The sequence below is a fragment of the Bos mutus genome, chromosome 7 (genome assembly GCF_027580195.1).
Source record: "Bos mutus isolate GX-2022 chromosome 7, NWIPB_WYAK_1.1, whole genome shotgun sequence".
NCBI classification, from domain to species: Eukaryota; Metazoa; Chordata; class Mammalia; order Artiodactyla; family Bovidae; genus Bos; species Bos mutus.
The window spans coordinates 98,294,429-98,317,280 of record NC_091623.1 but is presented as its reverse complement, the minus strand read 5'-3'; the positions used below and the strand labels follow the sequence as shown (position 1 = coordinate 98,317,280).

Below are 22,852 nucleotides of genomic sequence, written 5' to 3'. Positions count from 1 at the left end.
ACGGCATGGTTTCCTAATGAACTGCGTATGACTTTCTGCCTTAGATTGGGTGAGCTCCGCAGTATATTTTCTTTCCATTGCCCAGGTTAATAGATAATTTTTATGCTCAAATTGCAATAGCTTCTTCCAGCCTAGGATTTTATTTATCTTCTCCCTTTCCTTGTCATAATAATAATGCTAGCCACAGCTACGAACATTTACCATGGCTTAGCTATATCATGAATCTTTAAGAACTCTCTGATGTTCTTAGAAAATGTTCAACTGCTCCATAACCATAGTGCAGATAACCAGTAAGTGTAGATTTGCATCTCTCTGATGAAAACTTTGAAGTGAGGTAAGTGAGATAATAAGAAGAGAAAGACACATGTAAAGGGACAATAATTGTGTGGGGAAGAAGTGCGAGAAATGGGAAAACAGGGAGGAAAAGATAAAAGGGGGCAGAGGGGAGGAAGAGGGAGGAAAAATGCTAAAACTTGAGGCGACAGTATCAGAGATCACATATGCTAGTTGCCTGAAATTTTTCTGTGTTTTTGCCATGTTTCATTGCTCCCTGACTACTGTCATGCCTAAGCTTTTTTTTTTTTTTTTTTTTTTTTTGTGGCTACTTTCTGAAAAGGAGTGCATATTTCATTTTAGCTGTATCCCCAGGTCAGACCATCACCACTCCAAGAACAGGCAAGTTGCCTGATCTCGCACAGCCTCAGTCACCTCTTCTGTAAAATGGGGTAATAATAGTACCCCCTTCCAGGATCGTGATGAGGACTGAATGAGATGATCTGAGAAGCACTTCAGAGTTGCTTATCACAGTGCCACATGAGCAGCTGTTTTTCATATCACTTCCGTTGTTCTTTTTATTGTCATTGTTATGATGCAGAGGGTCTGATGAAATCCAATAAGAATCTGGCTTCTCCTGCAAAGGGTTGTTTTCAGGAGAATGGGTACGGAAAGTCTGGACTACCTGACAGACTGAAATGGAAGTTTCTTGGGAGATGAGGAGGGCATTTACTATCTTATGCTCTTCAAATTAATCCATTTTCTCTCTTGTCCACACCCCCACCTCCCTTTATTCCCTGGGAATTTCTTGTCACCTGCAGGCACCCAAGTGGATGAGGGGGTCCGCTCGGCCAGCAAGCGCATCGTAGCGCCCCCTGGAGGGCGTTCTAACATCACATCCCTGAGTTAAGCGACCCCTCCCCCAAAGAGAGGGGCAGAAGCAAGAAGAGATTCTTTTGAAGCCAAAATGGTACACCAATATTTAAGAAGGAAAGCGAATCCAAACAGTTTCGATCTAAAGAATCAATAAGCCTCAAGCCTTATGTTTCTCCAATGTTAACGCTCGCTTGCCTAGCTTTACGAATATTGCTTTGATTTCTGTTGATGCATAGCCTGGATTTGTTTGACGCCCCTCCCCCCATTTACATGCATGCAATTGGGCCGCTAAGGCAAAGCGTCTGCTATATAGTGTTGAGAGCGTGTGTAGTGCTGCATCTTACGACAAGGGGACAGACAAGTGGGGACGGCAGGAAAATGAACAAAAGGGACGCCGGTTATTTGGGGTGAGTGGGTGGTGGGAACCCAGAGCAAGGCGGAGGGCTCAGAGGGGCTGGGGTAGGGTGTGGACGGGGGAGGCGGGTGGGTGAGCATAGGGGGTCTTGTGTATTGTGTTGATGAAGTATGTTAATTTCCACGAAAGATGGCCGCTCGGGGCAGCTGGTACTCCACCACGGGCCCCTGGGGTCCACAGACCAGGAAGGCGATCTTCGGGTTCGGGACTCTGTCATGTCCTCTCCTAGTAGATTTTAGCCCTTGGAACATTTTATTAAAACACCAAAACCCAACCATTGCTTCCACCTTTTTGGTCATGCCAGTGTTTGGTCGGGCCTCTTTCTCAGTGTTGCTTTCAAATTCTTCTCTTTCCTGGGTTGGGAACTAGGAGGAGAGAGAAGCAATGACCTTTCTCTTCCTCTTGCCCTCCCTGCCTCTTTGGTGCTCTTAAAAGGCAGCAGCTGGGAGGACAGCGCCGGCCGGGGCGGGGAGGGCTGCCGCACTTAAATAACACCTCCCTCTAAACACCTGGCGATCACCTCTCAAGCTCATTAAATGGAGACAAGCAAGAGGCTTCTCAAGTTAGGCCTGGAGCTGAGGTGGACTTCTCTTGCCAGGGGTGAGTGATTCTCTTGCTCTCCTAAGATCCAGGCACATCTTTTATTGAATATGATTTTTTTTGGTTATTGTTGGAAGTTTGTTTTCTTAGGTGTTCCCTAGCTTTTATTACTAACAGAGAATCTCGGCTCATAAGGGAGGCAGCAGAGTTGTGAGAAAGGCAGTCTGAAGCAAAAGGATCACGTTCTCTTGCCGCGGTTGTTTGTCAATTCTGAACCATCTCTTGCCATTTCCCTTAGCATACCCTGTGGGGGAACTTTTTGTTTCAGTACCAGAGTCTCCCAGTGAGTTTCCACGTGACATGACACGTAAAAGAAATTCGCCTAGTGTTAGCATTTGCCTTGTCGGTCAGACCTGAATGTCCAATTCCCTATCGTTCCACTTATGAAAATTCAGTTTTGGAGCAAGTTCCGTGATCCCACTGAGGTCCATATTGCAGGGAAAACATATTCAACCCGGTATCAGACTTCGGTGCTTAGGGGCTCCAGCTGGTAGGTCCTGAAACCCTGTGAACTAAGTACTTTCAAGGAAAGAGCAAACACCTTTCAAGTGCTTAGGAGAAGCCATTATCTCTGCAGGTTTTAGTAAGTTGAAGACCAGAGAAGAGGGGGTACATGGCTAAAAAGGAGTTTGGAAATAGCCAAGGAAGAGGATTTCCCTAGCAATGTACTTTTCTGTTCTAATCATGAAAAAGATTATTTCCTTTCATAAAAGGAGTCTTGCTGTTTTTAAGGCTTTTTTCATGGTGCCTTTATCTTAAGAGAAATTTAAGCGAAGGGGAGGTTGCAGCTCTAGATTTATATACTCAGAGATTTGGGGGCCTTTGGTAGAACTCAGAATGACAGTTTTGCAGGCAGAGGGAGCTAGTCAGATCAGAAGCTTTCATATATACCTCATTGGCTGGGCTGTGCTTTAAGGTACATTGCAGTACCAGCCACAACCACCAGATGGAGGAAAAGACACATAAATGACTAGTCCAGGCATCCTCTTGTGTGCAGTCTGCTGCTCTTATCTAATCCCTGAGTCCTGTTCAGCCTCCCCACGACCTCTATGTGCTTTGAAAAATAAATCTTTCATGGCCAAATTGGCTGCGTTTAGCACTTCTGAATGAAACACTGAGCCAAAACTTTATATTCTGCACAATTTTTTTTTTTTTTTTTTTTTTTTTTTTTTTTTGCTGAAGGAACAACCCCTATATGCATTCATGATGGGCAACTTAACTGAGGAAGTCTCCCTGTCTTCACTTACTATTAGTAACTTTCCAAGCACAGAAATTTCTGAGAATTCCAAGAAAACTCCCAGTATATTGTTGACATTGAGTTCTGGTTCTTTGTTACTTAAGGTAAAATTTGTATTCGAATATGCCCTGATCCATGAGACCCATCAAAGAGCTCTGTCCAAAGGGTTTAGGAAGAGAACATGATGGTGAGCCACAGCCCTCTCAGGATTCGCTGGCATCTCATCTGAGGGTGGGAGGGTATACTGGGTCTTCCGTCTCCTCCAAGCTTTCTTTGGCTGTCTCATCTCTTGGCCTGGCCCCTCTCTAAGAGGGGATGGCAGTTATCTGGTCTTCTCTCTGGGATGGCCGCCATCTTTAGTAACTGAGAAGGTATTAGATAAATCAGCTACCCCCCCTAGAGATATTTCCTCTAAGTTTTCTAAAGAGAGCAGGGCTGTAGTTATCCCAAACGTGCATTTCTTCAAAGTCCAGTCATCCTCTGGCCTTTTCCTTTGTGACTCCATACAAAGAGTCATGTTCTGCCCCAAAGGCGTCCATTCCAAGCCTGGACTTGGGCTCCCCCGTGAGAAATCTTCCCAACAGCTTCTTGGCCCAAGCTTCCCAGACCTCCTCCCCTGGAACCTCCAGCTCGAGTCCCCGTGTACACGTGGGCTGTCCCAGGCAGCCAGCATCCCTTGTAAGTTCCCTCTTTGGAAATGGTGTGTGGGTGTTCAGTTCTGTGTCTGGTGACTATGAACAGACAGTGACTCTCCCTGTGACCTGTGGTAGCTGTGAAGCAGCTCTGGAACGCCTAGAGCTGTTTGCTTTGAACCGTGAAGAAAACTGTGTTTTGAGTTTAGCTGAGATTAAGGGAAAAAAAAAAAAGTTCATCAAGTGACTGTTAATGTAAACCTGGTTATTAAAATAACTCTGAAACCACAGCCGTCGTTGTCCAGCCTTCTTCCTTCTGTGTCGTTCCTGTCCACCTGAAGTGTGACAACTGCTTAAGAGAACAGAAGCAGTTAGTAAGAGGGACATGTAATCCTTACCCTGAGAAAATCTGAAGTTTCTCTTTTCAGTTGCACATGAATTTTTGTTCTGGCCACAGAGGTAAATGACTATTATTGAAATGTTGGGGAATAACTAAAATTTTTAATGGGTCATCAAATTCAGCAATAATATAAAGGCATTGTCAACTGGGATAAGCCTAGTTGAGTTCAAAACAGATCCTGAAAGGTTTGTTTTATTCTGTTTTGTTTTTTTGCCATTCCCTTAAAGCATTTCCTCTACTTCTAAAAGCCTGGACTTTGAGAAAAACTAAGCATGTGCCAAAGTATATTCTTTAGCAGACTGTTCCTAAGGAATCTTATGTGTATACTATAATAATTGGAGACATTTAAAGCATATGTTGTCAAGTTAAAGGCTCAGAAATTTTATATATTTCAAAAGTTACTGAACTCATGGTTCTGAACCCTTCTGTATCACATTGTATTCCACCAGACCTGTTACACTAAACCCTTTTTTGGGGGAACAGTCCTGGATCCAATTAGAACTTGTGTAAGACATTTTTAATTGCAAATCTTAGATGCCTATTAAGAAAACTTTTTGGAAAAGATTTTTTAAAGTCTAGTATAACTGAAAACTTCAGGGATAGATTTGGGTAGACTGAAGCATAGCTGCATCTAGAACATTCTTTCTCTCCATCTCTTAGCTCTGTTTGCCTTTAGGAAGTGCTTCATTCTTAGGAAAGCTCATTCCACTTGGGAGCAAAACTGGCCATCAGCACCTCCAAGTTTGCACTTTACTTGATTAGCGATTTCTGGGGTGCAGGAGTGGGGTGGAGAGGCTCCTTGGATAGTTCCTGGCCAAGGAGGCTGATTTTGATTGGTCCGGCTTGGTCACATACTCCATTGTAGTTGGCATGGTGTGCGAGATCCTGGGATTGGCCACATCTGGTAACACACGGTCTCCGGAGCCACCCGAACCACATGGACTCTCAGTAACTCGAAGAAAATCAGTTTGTGATTTCAGAAGAGGGGGGCATGGAGTCTAGGAAAGAAAGGAGGTAGCCGCGGTACCATTCTCAAGCTGCGGGGCACAGTACCTGTGTGTAGACTGGGGTAGGTGGGGCAGGGGATCAGGGAATGGTAGTTCCTGGTGAATTTTGTGTGTGATGAACACCCCACCTTGGTTTGGCAGAGCAGTGTCTTCAGGACGAGCTCAGAGTGATGATAACTTTTAACACAGAAGCTCAGAAACCACATCAGAAGTTCCTCTGTGCATATAAGGGGTTATTAAGTGTGACGTGCAAGGCTTCATGGTTAACAAGCTTTTGCCCACAATCCTGTTTTGCGGGTTGAACTCAAGACGGGTGAAACACCTCTCCCTGCTCATGATCGTGGCAGAATAGAGCTCTCCTTAGGATTAGCCTAGGTGTCAAGAGCAGAGTTAGTGCTTAAAATGAGCTCAGCCTGCAGGGTTCTAAAGGGGATGAAGTAGGTTTTTTTTTTTTTTTAAAGTTAGTGCAGTTCACACATTGACTTTCACACCTCTGCATGCTGGAGCTATTAGGGCTGAGTCACATCAGCCAGGTGGGGAATGAGAACCCTGACTAGGAAAAACAAGGTCCCTCTGGCTTGAAAGAACTTTCTGGTATCAACTTTACTACCATCAGGTTCTCACAGTCAGTTCAGTCACTCAGTCGTGTCCAACTCTTTGCAACCCCATGAATCACAGCACGTCAGGCCTCCCTGTCCATCACCAACTCCCAGAGTTCACTTCAAACTCATGTGCATTGAGTCAGTGATGCCATCCAGCCATCTCATCCTCTGTCGTCCCCTTCTCCTCCTGCCCCCAATCCCTCCCAGCATCAGGGTCTTTTCCAGTGAGTCAGCTCTTCGCATGAGGTGGCCAAAGTATTGGAGTTTCAGCTTCAGCATTAGTCCTTCCAATGAACACCCAGGACTGATCTCCTTTAGAATGGACTGGTTGGAGGAGGAAGGAAATGAGCAGGAAATGGAATGAAGGGGCCACAGCAGCCTGCAGAAATGAGGTCGCGTCCTTAGGACAGGCATTCCTCAGAATGGAAAGAACTCTAGATCCTGCCCTGTGCTCAGCAGACACCGAGAAGGTGACAGGATGCTTCCCAAGACCTGGACAACAAAGCCCACAAGACTTAACAAGATCCTGTCCCAGGAGCCAGCTAGCCTGTGGCTGCTAGGCTGTTGTAAGTCAGAGAGATGACTGGAAGACCCCTTGATCCTCCCCGAGGCAGAAGTTGCTTCTAGCTGCAAGAGTTCAGAGCTGTTGGTTACCTTCCCATCCTGGGTTCTGGGCTTGGAACATCCACCTGCTGCTTGGAAATGAGCATAGGACAGGACAAAGATATTGATGGGTAGGAAGACATAGTGCTGAAAAAATAGGTGCATGAACTGTCCACAGCCTTAAGATCATAGTGAAAGGCAAAATCCAGAGTCCTGGGCTGTGCTTCCTTAGGTAACTGCAGGAGGGGTCAGGTTCTCAGTTTCTACACACGTGGATCAGCTGGATTGTGCTGCATCTCATAGTTGTAGGACATCATCTCTAACATTCCATGGTTCTGAAACACCATCTCTAATACCTCCTTGTCTCTGGTGAAGGACATTCCTCACAGCAGGAATGGAAATGAAACAGGTGACTTTGGGAACCCACAACCCTACCCCTCAGGGAAACAATTACACACACACAGCTGACAAAGAAAGGGCAGTGGCTTCCAGTGTACAGAAGACATTTTAATACATAGAGGCACACTAACGGTACGTATGCTACAGCTCAACAGAAGCACAGGTTTCCCAGCCAAGGTTACCCATTCACAACAGCACAGTTTGTAAACTGGGTTTGGATTTTTAACAATGTTAAATATCAGACACACTGAGATTGTAAGAAATGGTGATCACAGGCAGAGTCTCTAGGAAACAGGGATTTGTGTCGACAGAATGCAGGGACAACTGGATACTAAAACAATTCACTCTTTCATGCCTTTTCATTGAGCCCTTGAAGAATTATAAGCCTTAGCATTACTGCGTTAGCGAAAAGCAGCACCACTGGCCCCTGCTAGCTGTGTCACTCGCTCTTTCTCCCTAGTTTATTTATTCATCCATCCGGGCTAGAAAAGCTATGATGATATAAAGTCTAGTTGTTTCTGGTTAAAACTTAACTATCAGAAGCAGACTAATTGCCAGTTAATTAAATTACCCTCATTAACAGAGCAGTGTTCTGTGTTCTTTGACATTGATTTCTGCCCTAGCAGTGCCCTCAGGTAAGACCAGTGCTGCCCTTGGGGAATGAGCCATTAGCAAAGCATTTCCCTCCGTGGGGTTCAGGTCAAGGACAGGGTCACAGAGCCGCCCCACCCACCCACTTGTGGTCCCTGTGCTTGCGCTGGGGTGGGTGGGCCCCTCTGCAGTGCCAGTGTGTTAGAACAGGACTTGCAAACCTGCTCAGACTTTTCAGACGTTCCACACAGGTAAGGGAGCTGTGAGGGAAAATACGATGCCAGAAATGCCAGACAAAAGGATTTAAGAGTCACCCTATTTTTTGTAATTTAAAAAAAAAAATTCTTAGCCCTGAGCCTTGGGTGTCATAAACCTAGATATGTTTCACCCAGTAGGGTAGTCAGTTTTAGCCCAGGTTATGGATGAAACCCAAGGATCTGATTTCAACAACTGTCAGTCATGGTAAGGACTTAGGAATCCTTTTGTATTTGGGGAAACTTTTGTCCTAGCACTCAGAATATCCAGTGGAGTCTCTTGGGATCAGTTTTCTACACTGATAGATGCAGTGCATTTTATTTTCTAACTTTAACTGCCTTGTGGCTCCTTAGCCTGGTGAGGACTGGAGGTCTTACCTTAACCTCTCTCAGGCTGTGCCCTCTAGTCATTGGATCCAAGGTTCCTGAAAGCCCACAAAGGTGCTGCAGGCACAGAAGAAGGTCACTGGAAGTAAAAACTAGATATTCACCTGACAGAATACCTAGTTGTATTGAGTTCCTATCCCAATATTAACTGAGTAGACATGAAATGGCACAAATTATTAACTCTCATCCCAGTGGAGACCCTGCTAATCCCATTGCCCTTGGGTGAATCTTTCCCAAAGTCTCTCCATTGGGATGATAACAGACAAGGTCAGAGAAAGAGGGGGAACCAGGTGACTGGAGAGATGAGTCCACGCACATCAGGGCTTGAGTCCAGACAAATGAAAGATGGAAGTTGATAAACATGCACGTGGCCCCTGACACTCCTGGTGACCAATGAGAAGCAGAATCTGGTCACCTCCTTACAGATTTGGTCAACCCCCTCCTTGGGAAACTGAGCCGTAATTTCTATATGGGAGAAAAACTAGCACAGACAGATGATGTGGGGGAAATGTAGAGAAAAGGAATCGAACAGAACATAGGATCTGGCTTTTAATTCTTAACAGAAATGTGGTTACTCTTAGAGCAGAGGTTTTCAAGGCCAGAAGTTCTGGGCCTATTAGCTCAGTGCGGAGAAAACCATCATTGTTGAGTTTACAGTTCAGCACTGCTTTTCTTCTCATGCTGAGTTGCCCAGAGTGACCTCCCTTCTGGAAGTCCTATGTAGCAGTGTCTGCTACTTCTGCTTGTTTCCACCTATCTGGTCTCCCCTGTTGACCACTTACTGCCACCTTGATGCGCCCCATTCGCTCCATAAGGAAGGACAAGGTTCTGATGATCTGAATGGCTTAAGAGTTACAACAGTCCCCCACCAGCCCTGTTTACTATTCACCCAGCAGCATCTGGGAGTTGCCAAAAAACAGTTCTTCTGCAAAGATCTTCTGTGTATCTGGAGAGTAGAGTTACATCTTAACTTAGGCGAGTTAAACTTTGTATTTGGCAGATAAAGAAAATATTGCAGATAGGCGATTTGGCCTGCCATTCTTTGCAGTAAGCACAAGCAGGTATTGCTGTTCCCTTAGTCAGTTTCCATGATCTTAGACCTCTCAGATATGTGGGCATTCCACAGTTTGAAGTGTGAGTCTAGTCTACCAAGCCATGAATAATCTGTTCAATATTTTAGTGCATCTGGTATTAGCTTAAAATGAGACCCAAAAAAGTGAATCAAAGATGACTCGTTTCATTAGTGAAGAGCCTGAATGATATTGGGCTTCTCTAAGAAAACATACTCACCGAATGTTGCTACTGCTGCTGCTGCTAAGTCGCTTCAGTCGTGTCCGACTCTGTGCGACCCTAGAGATGGCAGCCCACCAGCCTCCCCCGTCCCTGGGATTCTCCAGGCAAGAACACTGGAGTGGGTTGCCATTTCCTTCTCCAATGCATGAAAGTGAAAAGTGAAAGTGAAGTCGCTCAGTCGTGTCTGACTCTTCACGACCCCATGGACTGCAGCCCACCAGGCTCCTCCGTCCATGGGATTTGCCGGGCAAGAGTACTGGAGTGGCTTGCCATTGCCTTCTCCGTACCGTATGTTAATGTATATTAAAGGGATTTGTCCAAGGGTAAATTTTACTATCTTCCAAATTCACCTCACATTCTAACTTAGACTATAACTCCCGTGTAAGATACAACATCAGTGTACTATAAGTTGGACGTGTTTTCAATGTGACAATGTTCCTTTCTAATCCTGTCTGGACCCAGGTCTCTGATAGTCTTAAGAGGTAGCAGTTCTCAAGGAACATGCTTCTAGAAGAAGGCCAGTGGTGTGCTAAATATTTCAGAACTGGCTTGCTGGGAGGGGGAAAAAAGCCCTATTTGTAGCATCTGCCAGTTTCCATGGTGTAAATATTTCCACCATCACCAATTTCAACTTCTCAATGTCACATCACTGAACAGGGCATTGGGGCATTTATGCCTAGCAGCTCTTACTAGCTGATACAAGCTGGCATACTGTTCAAGTCCAGCACACCACTGGAGGGCCCTCATCAGTATGTGTTACTTTTTACCTGGTCCCACTCATTTCTTCCTGAATGCTTTCCTTACTCCTATTCAGTTGGGTTTGAGGATTCTGGCTTCCTTATGAAGTTTTCTAGCTCTCAATGGCTTCACTCCATCAGCCACCGATGTCCATTTGTCACAGTGTAATTAGGAGTGGAAAAATAAATCTACATCCAAATATTCCTTTTAAAGTAAAAATAGAGGCTATTAAGAGTAACAGGATGGTGGCAGTAGAAAGGCAGCGTCGAGCTCATCTAGTATTAACTTCTCGTTTTAGATGAACAAACTGAAGCAGAGAAAGGGATTCAGTGACTTACTCAAGGCCACACAGTTATCTGTGAAACTAGTTCCCAGGAACCCAGGGACTCCTCCCTGTGCTGTGCTGCCTCCTTCCCAAGGCATTCATTCACATTTTCTAAGGTGTGTGAGGTGTGGAGAAGTGAGAATTATTGTCAGCTCTTCCTGACGTGGAAATGTCCCAAGAAGATGATGAGGACTTCACAGGTTGCTATTCTGACCATCCTCTCCTTCTGGGTCTTTGGTTTGTTCCAAGGCTTGATTTGCTTGTCTTTTATTAAAGTCCCTTTTGACTCTTAAAAGGAAAATATAAAGTAGGTTTATTCATTGAAGTGAGAAATAAAAGATTTAAACTTTTGAAATGATAGCATGAAGCTGAACAATTTATAAAGAAGCATGAATCGGGTAATCTTCTTAAAAATATCATTGATTTTAAATGTTGAAGTTCCCATTCTTCTGCTTGTCCCATCAACAGATGGGTGTTGATGGGACAGGCAGAATTAGCTCATGCTAAGCTAATTTACCTATTATAATTTTTGAAATCTCTTACAAGAAAAAAAGATTTATGAAATTTCTAGATTTTCTATTATGGGTATGCATCATTTTTTAATTAGAATAAAAAAATGTTTAAAAATATATCGAGGCATTGCAAGTCAAATATGACTGAAACAGTCCATCATTTGCTGAGCTGCTGTTCTTCCAGGAGTTACTTACTTTTCTCTGTTGAAAATTATGAACTCCTTTTGGACAGATTCAAGGTGCTCTTGAAGAAGGCATGTCTTCCCGGTGAACATTGGGGAAAAAATAGAGACATAGTTAGTACACAAATGGAGAGTCTCAAATAGCCAATAACTTACTGAGTGTCTGTTTAACTGAGTGGCCCAAATCAATGAAGACCAATGTGTCCTCAAAATAGATGCTATCTGAAAATTTGTAGCCAGAGTGAGACCACAATCAGATTAGCAGAGGAGCAAATAGGAAAGAAAGAGAATAAAGTACAGCAACTCTCTGCTCCCCACAATGAGGCAGCAAGGACGAGAAGACCTGGGTTACGGTTTATGAGCTTGGTGTCTTTCAGCCTTTTTGCACAAGAAACCATGGCTTCAAGACAGGTGGGTTCAAGTCTGTAATAAAATCCTTCCAAAAAACTTCTGATGAAAAATGTTCTTCTCAAAGGAAAAAATATTTTTGTTTTTAAATCTAAGAATTAGAAAATACTAAGTCCTCAAGTACTGGAGTTTTTTTTTTTTTCCTTTCCTGAACAAATATTTAAGTGTTAGAAGAATAAACTATAAAAAGGAGAGTAGCTCACATATATGCATTAATATATGATATTTGTTTTTCCCTTTCTGACTTGCTTCACTCTGACAGTCTCTAGGTCCATCCACGTCTCTACAAATGACCCAGTTTCATTCCTTGTTATGGCTGAGTAAGAGTCCACTGTGTATATGTACAACATCTTCAATCTATCCATACATACAGCAGAAACTAACAACATTGTAAAGCAATTATATCCTAATAAAAAATAAATAAATTATATGCTTTCAAAAAAAAAAAAGGAGAGGAAATTTCAGAGAAGTGCCAAAGGAAGCAAAAGAAAGGAGAGAAAGAAGACTCTCTTACACCTCCCTCTTATCCTCAAACTGGGGGATTTGTGACCCTGAGGGTTTCAGTATCAGTCATGGGGAATCCTGTGATCTGATAGAGCTCCTTGAGTAAGATTTGGGAAAAAATATTTTAACATTAAAATATTATATCAAAGTATATAAATAAATGTTTAACATATTTATATATACTTTATATATATATTTATACACATACATGTTTCTACATTTATGTATTTACATTTTACAGACAATATATGTACAATATAAACATAAGTAAATATATAAGCAAAAGTTATACAAAATTTAACATGAAGAATATTTAAAATGTTAACATTTTAAAATATTTTAACATTAAAAATCAAGATTATAATCAAATAAAATGTAGAAATTTACTCATTTTTTTCCTCTGTCATATATCTCTGTTTTCTTCTAAAAAAGATGTGAAATGCACACTCAGAGATGAATTTGTGATACAGCATTGCACATGTCTTGAGTCCCAACCCTGGCCCTAAGGGCTCATGTGCAACATGTTCTCTTTCCTCAGCTTTAACTGGAAAAACTTAAGAAGGGCAGCTACATGGACAAGTCAAAATGATAAACCAGAAAGAGTATGAGGGAAAGGAGTGGGGAGCAACCAGAATGGAGGAATGAATGGGTCTTAGGTGACTGGGAAGAAAACTGCTGGTTAAAAATCCTGGGATGCGCTTCTTCAGGATAAGAGAGCAAACAGTGATTAGACTAATGTAAGTACAAATGGCATCAGAAATATCTGAAGGGTTTAGAGCAGGTGGAAATCTCCGGAGGCAGAAAAAGAGGATTTAGGTCATGAGCTTCCATGGCAGACAGACTGGCGTGCATCAGTCTTTTTGCATCTTTACTTTAAAGAGGTTGGTGAGCAGGGAGGGTCAGTGGAGAACATCCATGAAGCAAAGAAACAATAGAGCATCTACCATGAGCATGAGCAGAGGCATATACCGTGAGCCATGGAAGAGAATGAGGTGAGAAGTCAGGAAGCAGAGTGGAAAAATGAAACATAACAACAGCTAACTTTTTTTTTTCCCTTAGGGTTAGCACTTTTAATTTTTTTGTTTCTGTTTTTAAATTTTTTATTTTATATTGGACTATAGTTGATTTACAATGTGTTAGTTTCAGGTATACGACAAAGTGATTCAGTTATGTATACATACAGCTATTCTTTTTTCAAACTCTTTTCCCATTTAGGGTATTACAGAATATTGAGCAGAGTTCCCTGTGCTATACAGTAGGTCCTTGTTAGTTATCTAGTTTAAACATAGTAGTGTGTACACGTCAGTCCTAAACTCCCAGTTTATCCCTCTCCCATCCCCTTACCTTTCCCCTTTGGCAACCATAAGTTTGTTTTCTAGGTCTGTGAGTCTATCTCTGTTTTGTAAATAAGTTCATTTGTATAATTTTTTTTTAGATTCCACATGTAAGTGGTGTTATTTGATATTTATTCTTCTCTAACTTACTTCACTTAGTATGATAATCTCCAGGTCCATCCATGTTGCTGTAAATGGCATTACTTCACTCTTTTTAATGGCTGAGTAATATTCCATTGTATATATGTACCACATCTTTAACAGTGGCTACCATTTTGGCAGACATGTGCTAATTGACTCAGAACAGTCTATGAAGTAGATACCAATACTAAAACTCCATTTTACAAATGATGAAACTGAGACATAGGGAGAAAAGGAAAACAATAGTGCTTTTACACTAATCAGCCTAATTCTACAACTGTAGGTTGTAACCTTGACTGCGTACCCGAATCACCCAAGTAACTTTAAAAAATTCCAATGCCCTGCCACACCTCGAGATTCAGATGAATGAATAAACTAGCATGATGATAATGTAGTGAGCTGCTAAGATTGGTCCTCACATTTTAAAATACTTGAGTAGAATAAAGTGCTACTTTGAGATTTATCATCTTTCTGATCTTTCTTTGGGGGAAGACTGCTCATTGTTTTGAATCACAATCCTTTTTGTTTTCAAACTGATGCTGTAACATTAGGAGAAACTAGAGCCAAATGGTGGCACAGGCAGCTCCAAACTGCCACCCCTCACAAGAAAAAAAAAAGGCAGAAACTGTCAGGGCCCACACTGTCAAAACTCTGGAAAGCAATCAGAGGTTTATAGCAACCAAATGCCAAATCAAGAAAAAAGCAACTTAAAAATGGTCCTGGTGTTTAAGGAAATCTCTATCAAAATGTTAGCTGAACACAAGCCAAAATAAGAAAGACTGCAGTGATGATGCATGACAAGGGATAGTCTTTGCAAAAACTGTTTGTAAAAGTCACTCAGAAGTACAAGGGTAGCCTTCAACAATCAAAAACCAGCAGATCCTAGAGGAGGGAGGAGAGAGTCTGATTTATGGAGTTACCACATTATAATTTTCAAATGTCATTTTTTCGACAATAAATCACAAAGTATAAATGTTGGAGAGGGTGTGGAGAAAAGGGAACCCTCTTACACTGTTGGTGGGAATGCAAACTAGTACAGCCACTATGGAGAACAGTGTGGGGATTCCTTAAAAAACTGGAAACAGAACTGCCTTATGATCCAGCAATCCCACTGCTGGGCATACACACTGAGGAAACCGGAAGGGAAAGAGACACGTGTACCCCAATGTTCATCGCAGCACTGTTTATAATAGCCAGGACATGGAAGCAACCTAGATGTCCATCAGCAGATGAATGGATAAGAAAGCTGTGGTACATATACACAATGGAGTATTACTCAGCCATTAAGAAGAATTCATTTGAATCAGTTCTAATGAGGTGGATGAAACTGGAGCCTATTATACAGAGTGAAGTAAGCCAGAAGGAAAAACACCAATACAGTATACTAACGCATATATATGGAATTTAGAAAGATAATAACAATAACCCTGTGTACAAGACAGCAAAAGAGACACTGATGTATGGAACAGTCTTATGGACTCTGTGGGAGAGGGAGAGGGTGGGAAGATTTGGGAGAATGGCATTGAAACATGTATAATATCATGTATGAAACGAGATGCCAGTCCAGGTTCAATGCACGATACTGGATGCTTGGGGCTAGTGCACTGGGACGACCCAGAGGGATTGTATGGGGAGGGAGGAGGGAGGAGGGTTCAGGATGGGGAGCACATGTATACCTGTGATGGATTCATTTTGATATTTGGCAAAACTAATACAATTATGTAAAGTTTAAAATAAAAATAAAATTAAAAAAAAAAAAAAATAAAAATAAACAGGTAAGTATGACCCACTCGAAGAAACCAAATAAATTGACATAAGTCATCCCTGAGGAAGCCCAAATATTGGACTTACTTGATAGACTTTAAAACAACTCCGTTAAATATGCCTGGGCTTCCCAGGTGGCGCTGGTGGTAAAGAATCTGCCTGCCAATGCAGGAGATGGAAGACACGTGGGTTTGATCCCGGGGTCAGGAAGACCCACTGGAGTAGGAAATGGCAATCCACTTCAGTATCTTTTTCCAGAAAATCCCATGGACAGAGGATCCTGGCAGGCTACAGTCCATGGGGCTGCAAAGAGCTAGACACGACTGAATGACTGAGCCCATAAATATGTTCAAAGAGTCTAAGGAAACCACGTAATAGGCTACAAGACAGATCTCAATAAATTTAAAAAGATAAACATCATACAAAATTTTCCCTAGCCACAATGAAGTGAAGCTAGAAATCAATAATAGAAGGAAAACTGAAAAATCCACAAATATGTGGAAATTAAACAACACATTCTTAAGCAACCTGTGTGTCAAAAAATAAACCACAAGAATTAGGAAATACTTTGAGATGAATGAAAACAAAAATACAACATGCCAAAAAGTATGGGATGCAGAAGAAATAAATAACAACTTTATACTTTGAGGAACTAGAAAAAGAAGGGCAAACTAAACACAAAGCAGAAAGAAGGAAACAATAAAGATTAGAGCAGAGATAAATGAAATAGAATAGAAAGACAATAGAATCAATGACATCGAAAGTTGGTTCTTTGAAAAGATATCAAAACTGAGAAATGTTTAGTCACAATGATAAAGGAAAAAAAGAGAAAAAAATGCACATAACTAAAATCATAAACGAAAGTGGAGACATTACTTCCAACCTTACAGAAATAAGAATACTGTGAATAACTGTACACCTACAAATTAGAACATCTAGATGAAATGGACAAACTCTTAGAAACACAAATTACCTAATCTGACTCAAGAAGAAATAAAATCTCAGCAGATATTTCACAAGAGTAATCTACAAGTGAGAATAATCAAAAATTTTACAACAAAGAAAAGTCCAAGGCCAGATGGTTTCAAAGGTAAATTCTAAATATTTAAAGAAGAATTAACACCAGCCTTTCTCAAATTCTTCCAAAAATACAAGACAAGGAAAGGTTTTATAACTTATTCTATGAGGCCAGCATCACTCTGATACAAAAATAAAGACATTATTAGGGAAAAAATGACAAACTAATATCCCCTATGAACATAGATGCAAAATCTTAAACAACATACAGGAAATAGTCCAATAGCATATTAAAAAATTACACATTGTGACCAAGTATGATTTACTGCTGGAGTGCAAAAATGGTTTAACATAAAAAATGCAGTCAATGTAATACCTCACAGTAATTGAAAACACACACACACACCCCACACACACCCCCCACACACACATGATGTCTCAACTGACCCAGAAAAGGCATTTGAAAAAATCAAAACCCTTCATGATAAAAACACTCAGAAAACTAGGAATAGAACTGAACTTCCTCACCATAAGTAAAGGCATTGGCAAAAACCCCACAGATAGCATAATACTCAATGGTAAAAGGCTAAAGTCTTTCCTCTTAAGATCAGAAAAAGAACAAAGATACCTGCTTTCACTGTTGCTATTCAACATTGTATTGGAACTTCTAACCAGAGCAACCAGACAGGAAAAAACAATAAAGGAATCCAAACTGGAAAGGAAGAACTAAAAGTATCTCAATATACAGATGACATAATCCTATATATTCACATAGAAAACTACAGAGAATCCATCAAGAAGCTACTAGAGCTCATAAATGAGTTCAGTTGCAGTATACAAATTAATACAGAAAAATCACTTCTGTTTCTACACACCAGTAATCATCTAGGAGGAAATTAAGAAAAAATTCTATGTCTCCAAAAGCATAAAAGACCTAGGAATAAGTTTAACCAAGGAGGTGAAAGATTTATACTCTGATAAGTACAAACATTGCTGAAACCAATTAAAGAAAGACCAGTGGTTTGGGGAGTATTGAAAAATTTTGGATAGACAGTGGTAGTGGGTACACAATATTGCAAATGAATTTAATAAATTGTACACTTAATAGTTAAAATGGAAAATTATGCTATACATGTTTTACCATAATAAAAAGGTTAGAAACAAGACAAGCAAAAAGACTGTAAAGAGAATGTAAAGGCCTCTCTTTATCATGAGCAAAGCCACCTCTTAGCAAATGATTCTGAGATTGACATGATACTTTGGAAAAAGAAGAAAGTGCTTTTTCTTCTTAGCATTAGGAAATGTCAGAGGTTCTGTACTGTGGGTGAGTGGCCATACCCTTTCCCATGGGAGATGTGGGAGTTTGCCCCTGCGATCGGGTGGCTGGGCACAGGTTAGGTCTAGGATAAGAGGGGATCACAGGAAGATGTCCTGTGGATGGAGCTTGACCTTGTAATTCTAAGAACAGCAATGACCAGTCTTCACGGTTCATTTTTAGGTTTTTGTTCTTTTAATGTGTTGATCAAACACTGGTTGAGCCTCTACTATATTACATGCACTCTTGGGGTACCATGAAGACAATGTGGGTAAGACCGACACCTGGTCTTTGCACAGGAGAAGGCTTATTTTAGTGGGACAGAAAAAGACACACAAATAAGCATAAATAAAATGTTTATAAACTATGGGTTCAATCCATGGGTTGGGAAGATCCCGTGGAGGAGGGCATGGCAACCCACTCCAATATTCTTGCCTGGAGAATCCCATGGACAGAGGAGTCTGGCCTCCTCCTCCCCAGAGGAGTCCATGCGGTTGCAAGAGTCGGACACGACTGAATGACTAAGCACACAAGCACAAGGTCATAAAGGAGTTAAAAACAGGGGCTGAGAAAGAGGGTACCTCACCTTTGATTAGGAGGCATTTGGGGTATAAACAGGGGAGGAAGCCCTCTAAGTGAAGGTCCAAGAGGAGAACATTCCAGAAAACGGAAGAGCAAGGGCCAGACACTAGCAGGGCCTATGCATCTTGAGGGTTTTAAGTGAGGTCAAGAATGGCATAGTACAAGAATGGGGAGGAAGGTAGACAGATCATACAGAGCAGGGAAGGTATGGCAAGAAGTTACTCACAAATTGCTGTTATCTCTAAAACTTGAAAAAACATAATTAAGGTGATGTCTCGTTCTTGGCTACATTTGGAGGTCTGTTAACAGAGGAGCCTACACAGGCAGCTCTCTGGGGGAAAAGGAAGGAGCCAGCCAGGAGAAGCCAGTTGGTTATGATATGAAGAGCAACAGATCATTAGGAGGAAGATGGGTAAAGTGAAAAGCAACAAGCAAGATGGGTTTGTGGTACAGCGAAGCATTCCTTGGAGAGCCCTAGAAAACACTTAAAGATGGGAATCCGCTCAGAGGGCAGTTCTGCGGACAAACAGGATGTGGACTTGGGTTAACTGACCATTAAAGGGTACAGTATGCCCTGAGGACTAGAGAAATTAGGAACATTGAGAATAGTTGCTTGTTTGCAGAGCCATTTTAACCACAGGATTATGCAATCTCTGAGAAGGGGGCTGTCAGTGAATGCAGGAATTATATCTTATTCATATCCCTTTCCAGTGTTTAGCACAGAATGCAGCGGATAATAAGGATTCAATAAAAATAGCCTAAGCAAATGGATACAGAGGGATGGAAGAATGGATGACCATTAGTTGAGTGTGTAGGGAGATGGGTGGATGATTGAGTGGATGAATGGATGATCATTATTGTTGTTTAGTTGGTAAATTCTGTCTGACTCTTTGGTGACCCTGCAGAGTATAGCCCACCAGGCTCCTCTGTCCACGAGATTTCCAGGCAAAAATATTGGAGTGGGTTGTCATTTCCTTCTACAAAGGATCTTCCCATTGGCAGGTGGATTCTTTACCATTGAGCCATCAGGGAAGCCCATGGATGATCATTAGAGGCAAGGTGAATATTTAATGCTTCACCGTCATTATTATACACAAAACCTTACTGTGTAAAATCCTACTGAGCCCCTGTAAGTTACTTTTCTGAAATCTGACCTCTAAACTCTGACATAGGATAATGTGCATGCATGCATGCTCAGTCGCTTCAGTCGTGTCCGACTCTGTGCGACCCTAGAGACGGCAGCCCACCAGCCTCCCCGTCCCTGGGATTCTCCAGGCAAGAACACTGGAGTGGGTTGCCATTGCCTTCTCCAGTGCATGAAAAGTGAAAAGTGAAAGTGAAGTAGCTCAGTCGTGTCTGACTCTTCGAGACCCCATGGACTGCAGCCTACCAGGCTCCTCCGCCCATGGGATTTTCCAGGCAAGAGTACTGGAGTGGGTGCCATTGCCTTCTCCGTAGGATAATGTAGTTAGTTACAAAATTAATTTGATTCAGCCTGAAATCCAGCAATAATGCTCAACCATATAATTCCATCTTTTCTGTGACTGAATACTCCCTACTTGTGCTAGCCCTGACATTAGGAGATTCTGCTTCTAGCAAAGACCAGATACGGCCCTCTAGAATTGGCTGCTCCCAGTGATTCCTCAAAAGAATGGGGCCCAAAACAGCTGGAACACAGCTTAGTGACTAAACAACTTTTCCCATCATTTTAAGGATGGTAACCTGACCTAGGCTTCGCCAATTAGATTCCCTTCCAGGAGGTCACAAAATTTGAATTGAGAGTTAGGAGAAGACACTAAGGGAATCAAGTTAATTGCAGAGGCCTGGGTAGGACATTCAGACGTAAAAGATTGGTGCTGGGATGCCCAGGGCTTCCCTTTCAGACGCTGGGGTGTTCAGCTCCTTCTCACAGTCACAAAGCTGCCAGTTCCTGCGGGAAGCTCACCCACCGGAAGCTTTCCAACCAATGGCAGCAGTCGTAAAGAATCCCACGACCCTGAGGGTGAGGGGACTGCTTACCTGAGAGGAGTCGCATTTCCTCGTCTCCTTCTCCTTCTTGGCCAGACGCTTCTTTTTCTTGTGCAGAGGCTTGGACTCCAGGATCATTTCTTCGAGTTCAAAGGTGGGGTCACAGTTCAGCCTGCCTTTCTGCAAGGAAGACAGGTTGACTGATTGCTTACATTTCTGTATCCTTCTGAAAATAGGCCAGACTGAATAAGGAGATTACAACTCAGTCCTGCAGGAACAGTCCAAGAATAACCAGCTGGGATTTCCACCCAAAGTTTTAGGTACTTTATCGCCAGCCTTGTTTTTCATGTTCTGTTTGTATTTTGTTTATTTTTCTAAATTCCCAAGGAGCCTTCCAGGAGTTAGAAAGAAAATCCTATTATAATTATTTTTCTAAAGTTTGCCTTCTGGGGCTATGTTTCTCAAAGTAGGTTCAGTGGTGGATCAGAATGACCCTAAGTTGATTCCTAGTTCCCCAACCAGACTTCCAGAATCAGTGTTTCTGAACACCGGGCCAGGAAATTGCATGTGTAACAAGCTCCCCAGATGATTCAGATTCACAATTAAATCAGAGAAGCACACACACAAGGTCTGTGGAGGCAGCGCTGATGGGGTGGCGCATGAAAGAACAGAAAGGTGCCTAGATCTCCAAGGCCGCGTGTGTCAGCCAAGAGTGCAAGCTGTCCCCGCTGGACCCCGAGGAGCGGCCAGGTAGGACCCCACCTCCTGTTGCTCCAGAAGGTAGCATTCCCCCATCCCAGAATTCCTCCCCATTGCCTTCTGGTGCCTCTTGCTTTGTACCCCACCCACCCATCTGCTGTTTGTACATGAAGGATCACACCCCCACATGCCCATCGCAGGTGTCTGGCCTGGGCTTAAGAGCAGAAAACTCCGAATTGTTTCTGCAGGCTCCCTTAAGAGACGATTATTCTGCCAATCTGCCTACAACTGAGTGTGTAGAATCAGGCTGTGGGGAGAGAGGGATTAGAGGTCTCACTTGGCTCCTTGGCTGGAGCTCAGTAGACTGCAGGAAGCCACAGATGTTTTTTGGCTAGGTACATCTGGTGGGACTTATTTCCCTTTGCTTATTAGTCATTGAGAATATGGTTCCCAGTGTAGAACTACCAGTGAAAGTGAAGTCGCTCAGTCATGTAAGACTCTTTGTGACCCCATGGACTGTAGCCTACCAGGCTCCTCTGTCCATGGGATTTTTCCAGGCAAGGGTACTGGAGTGGGCTGCCATTTTCTTCTCCAGGGGACTTCCCAGCCCAGGGATCAAACCCGGGTCTCCTGCATTGCAGGCAGATGTGTTACCATCTGAGTCACCAGGGAAGTCCAAACTACCAGAGGAAGAGGAATGAATGGTAAAAACAAATATCCAACCTAAACAGCTTTCAATCCTCTGACTCACAGAACTCCTTGGATACACATTCCTACATCTTTGGAATCAGAGAAAATGTTTTAAATTGGCAGATTCCTGGAAAAGACTATCTGTAGGATTAGGACTTGTTTCCACTAAAAAGTAAGCCACAAAAAAGTAGTTAGGAGCTAGAACTCCCAGCACTGATCTAGACCGGAATCCCAGCTTAGCCACCTGCTAGCTGTGTGGCCTTTGTCAGCCAGCTTAACCTGTGTGTGCCTTGGTTTTCTCATCTGTAAAACAGGAACGTTGACTGTCTTACAACACTGGTGTGGCTATCTGATGAGACCAGGTATATATCTGGCACACAGAAAAATATGCAATGAATGAGAGTTATTAAGGGTTTATTAGGATTGACTTACATTAGGAACAAATCCTGGAATGAGCCTCTTCTGCAGAACTGCATCCCAGTTCATATCATTCATATATGGGAAGTTTTGAATATCAGACAAATGGGAAAATCTGTGGTCCGGATTCAGTTCAAGTAGCTGCCAAGGGAATACAAACACCAAGATCAGGAACAAGGTCACTTGGGGAGCAAAAAATCATAAAGATTCCCTATAAACATTTTTAGGAATAGGGTTGATGGAAACAAGCAGTGTTTTCCTTCCTTAGTCCCATAAACAAATAATATAGATAATAATGAATGGTCAGAATGAATTGTAAGCTGGTCATGTGGTGAGTGAAAACAGCTTGTCCTCCGGAGTCAAACATGTTTGATTCCTGATTCCATGACTGATTAATCATAGGCAAGTTTGTTCTCTAAACCTCAGTTTACCCATCTGTAAAAAAGGGATAATAACCTATTTCGTTAGGTTTAGCTATGGCTAAACATGGCCATGTTCAAATAAGGCCATGTTTAAAGTGACTAAGAAATCTGTTCTTCTTGAGTGGAAAAATGTACATTGGATTTAACACATGAAATTCATTTCACACTAAAAATTTTAGCAATGTTTATAACTAATCAATATATACTGGGACTGACACAGATAAGATGTCATTAAGATTACTGCAACAGTTCTGGGTTTTGTGAA

The 22,852-nt window shown here is 42.2% G+C and overlaps 2 protein-coding genes across 4 annotated transcripts in view; one reads left to right on the top strand and one right to left on the bottom strand.

Annotated features, from left to right (window-relative positions):
• DPYSL3 (dihydropyrimidinase like 3) overlaps positions 1–4,323 on the top strand; it is a 117,535-nt gene extending 113,212 nt beyond the window's left edge. The window contains 1 exon segment of the mRNA XM_070374570.1: positions 1,095–4,323. Within this exon segment, the coding sequence (XP_070230671.1) occupies positions 1,095–1,183 (89 nt within the window). The 3' untranslated portion in view covers positions 1,184–4,323.
• A 3,131-nt stretch (positions 4,324–7,454) lies between these two features.
• The window catches only part of STK32A (serine/threonine kinase 32A), a 133,456-nt gene continuing 118,058 nt past the window's right edge, over positions 7,455–22,852 (bottom strand). For all 3 annotated transcript variants that reach the window (XM_005900452.2, XM_070374572.1, XM_070374571.1), the window contains 4 exons: positions 22,181–22,306; positions 20,411–20,539; positions 11,340–11,404; positions 7,455–10,920 (listed from right to left, as the gene is read on the bottom strand). In XM_005900452.2, coding sequence (XP_005900514.1) covers positions 10,827–10,920; positions 11,340–11,404; positions 20,411–20,539; positions 22,181–22,306 — 414 coding nt within the window. In that variant the 3' untranslated portion in view covers positions 7,455–10,826. The remainder of the gene's footprint in view (positions 10,921–11,339; positions 11,405–20,410; positions 20,540–22,180; positions 22,307–22,852) is intronic.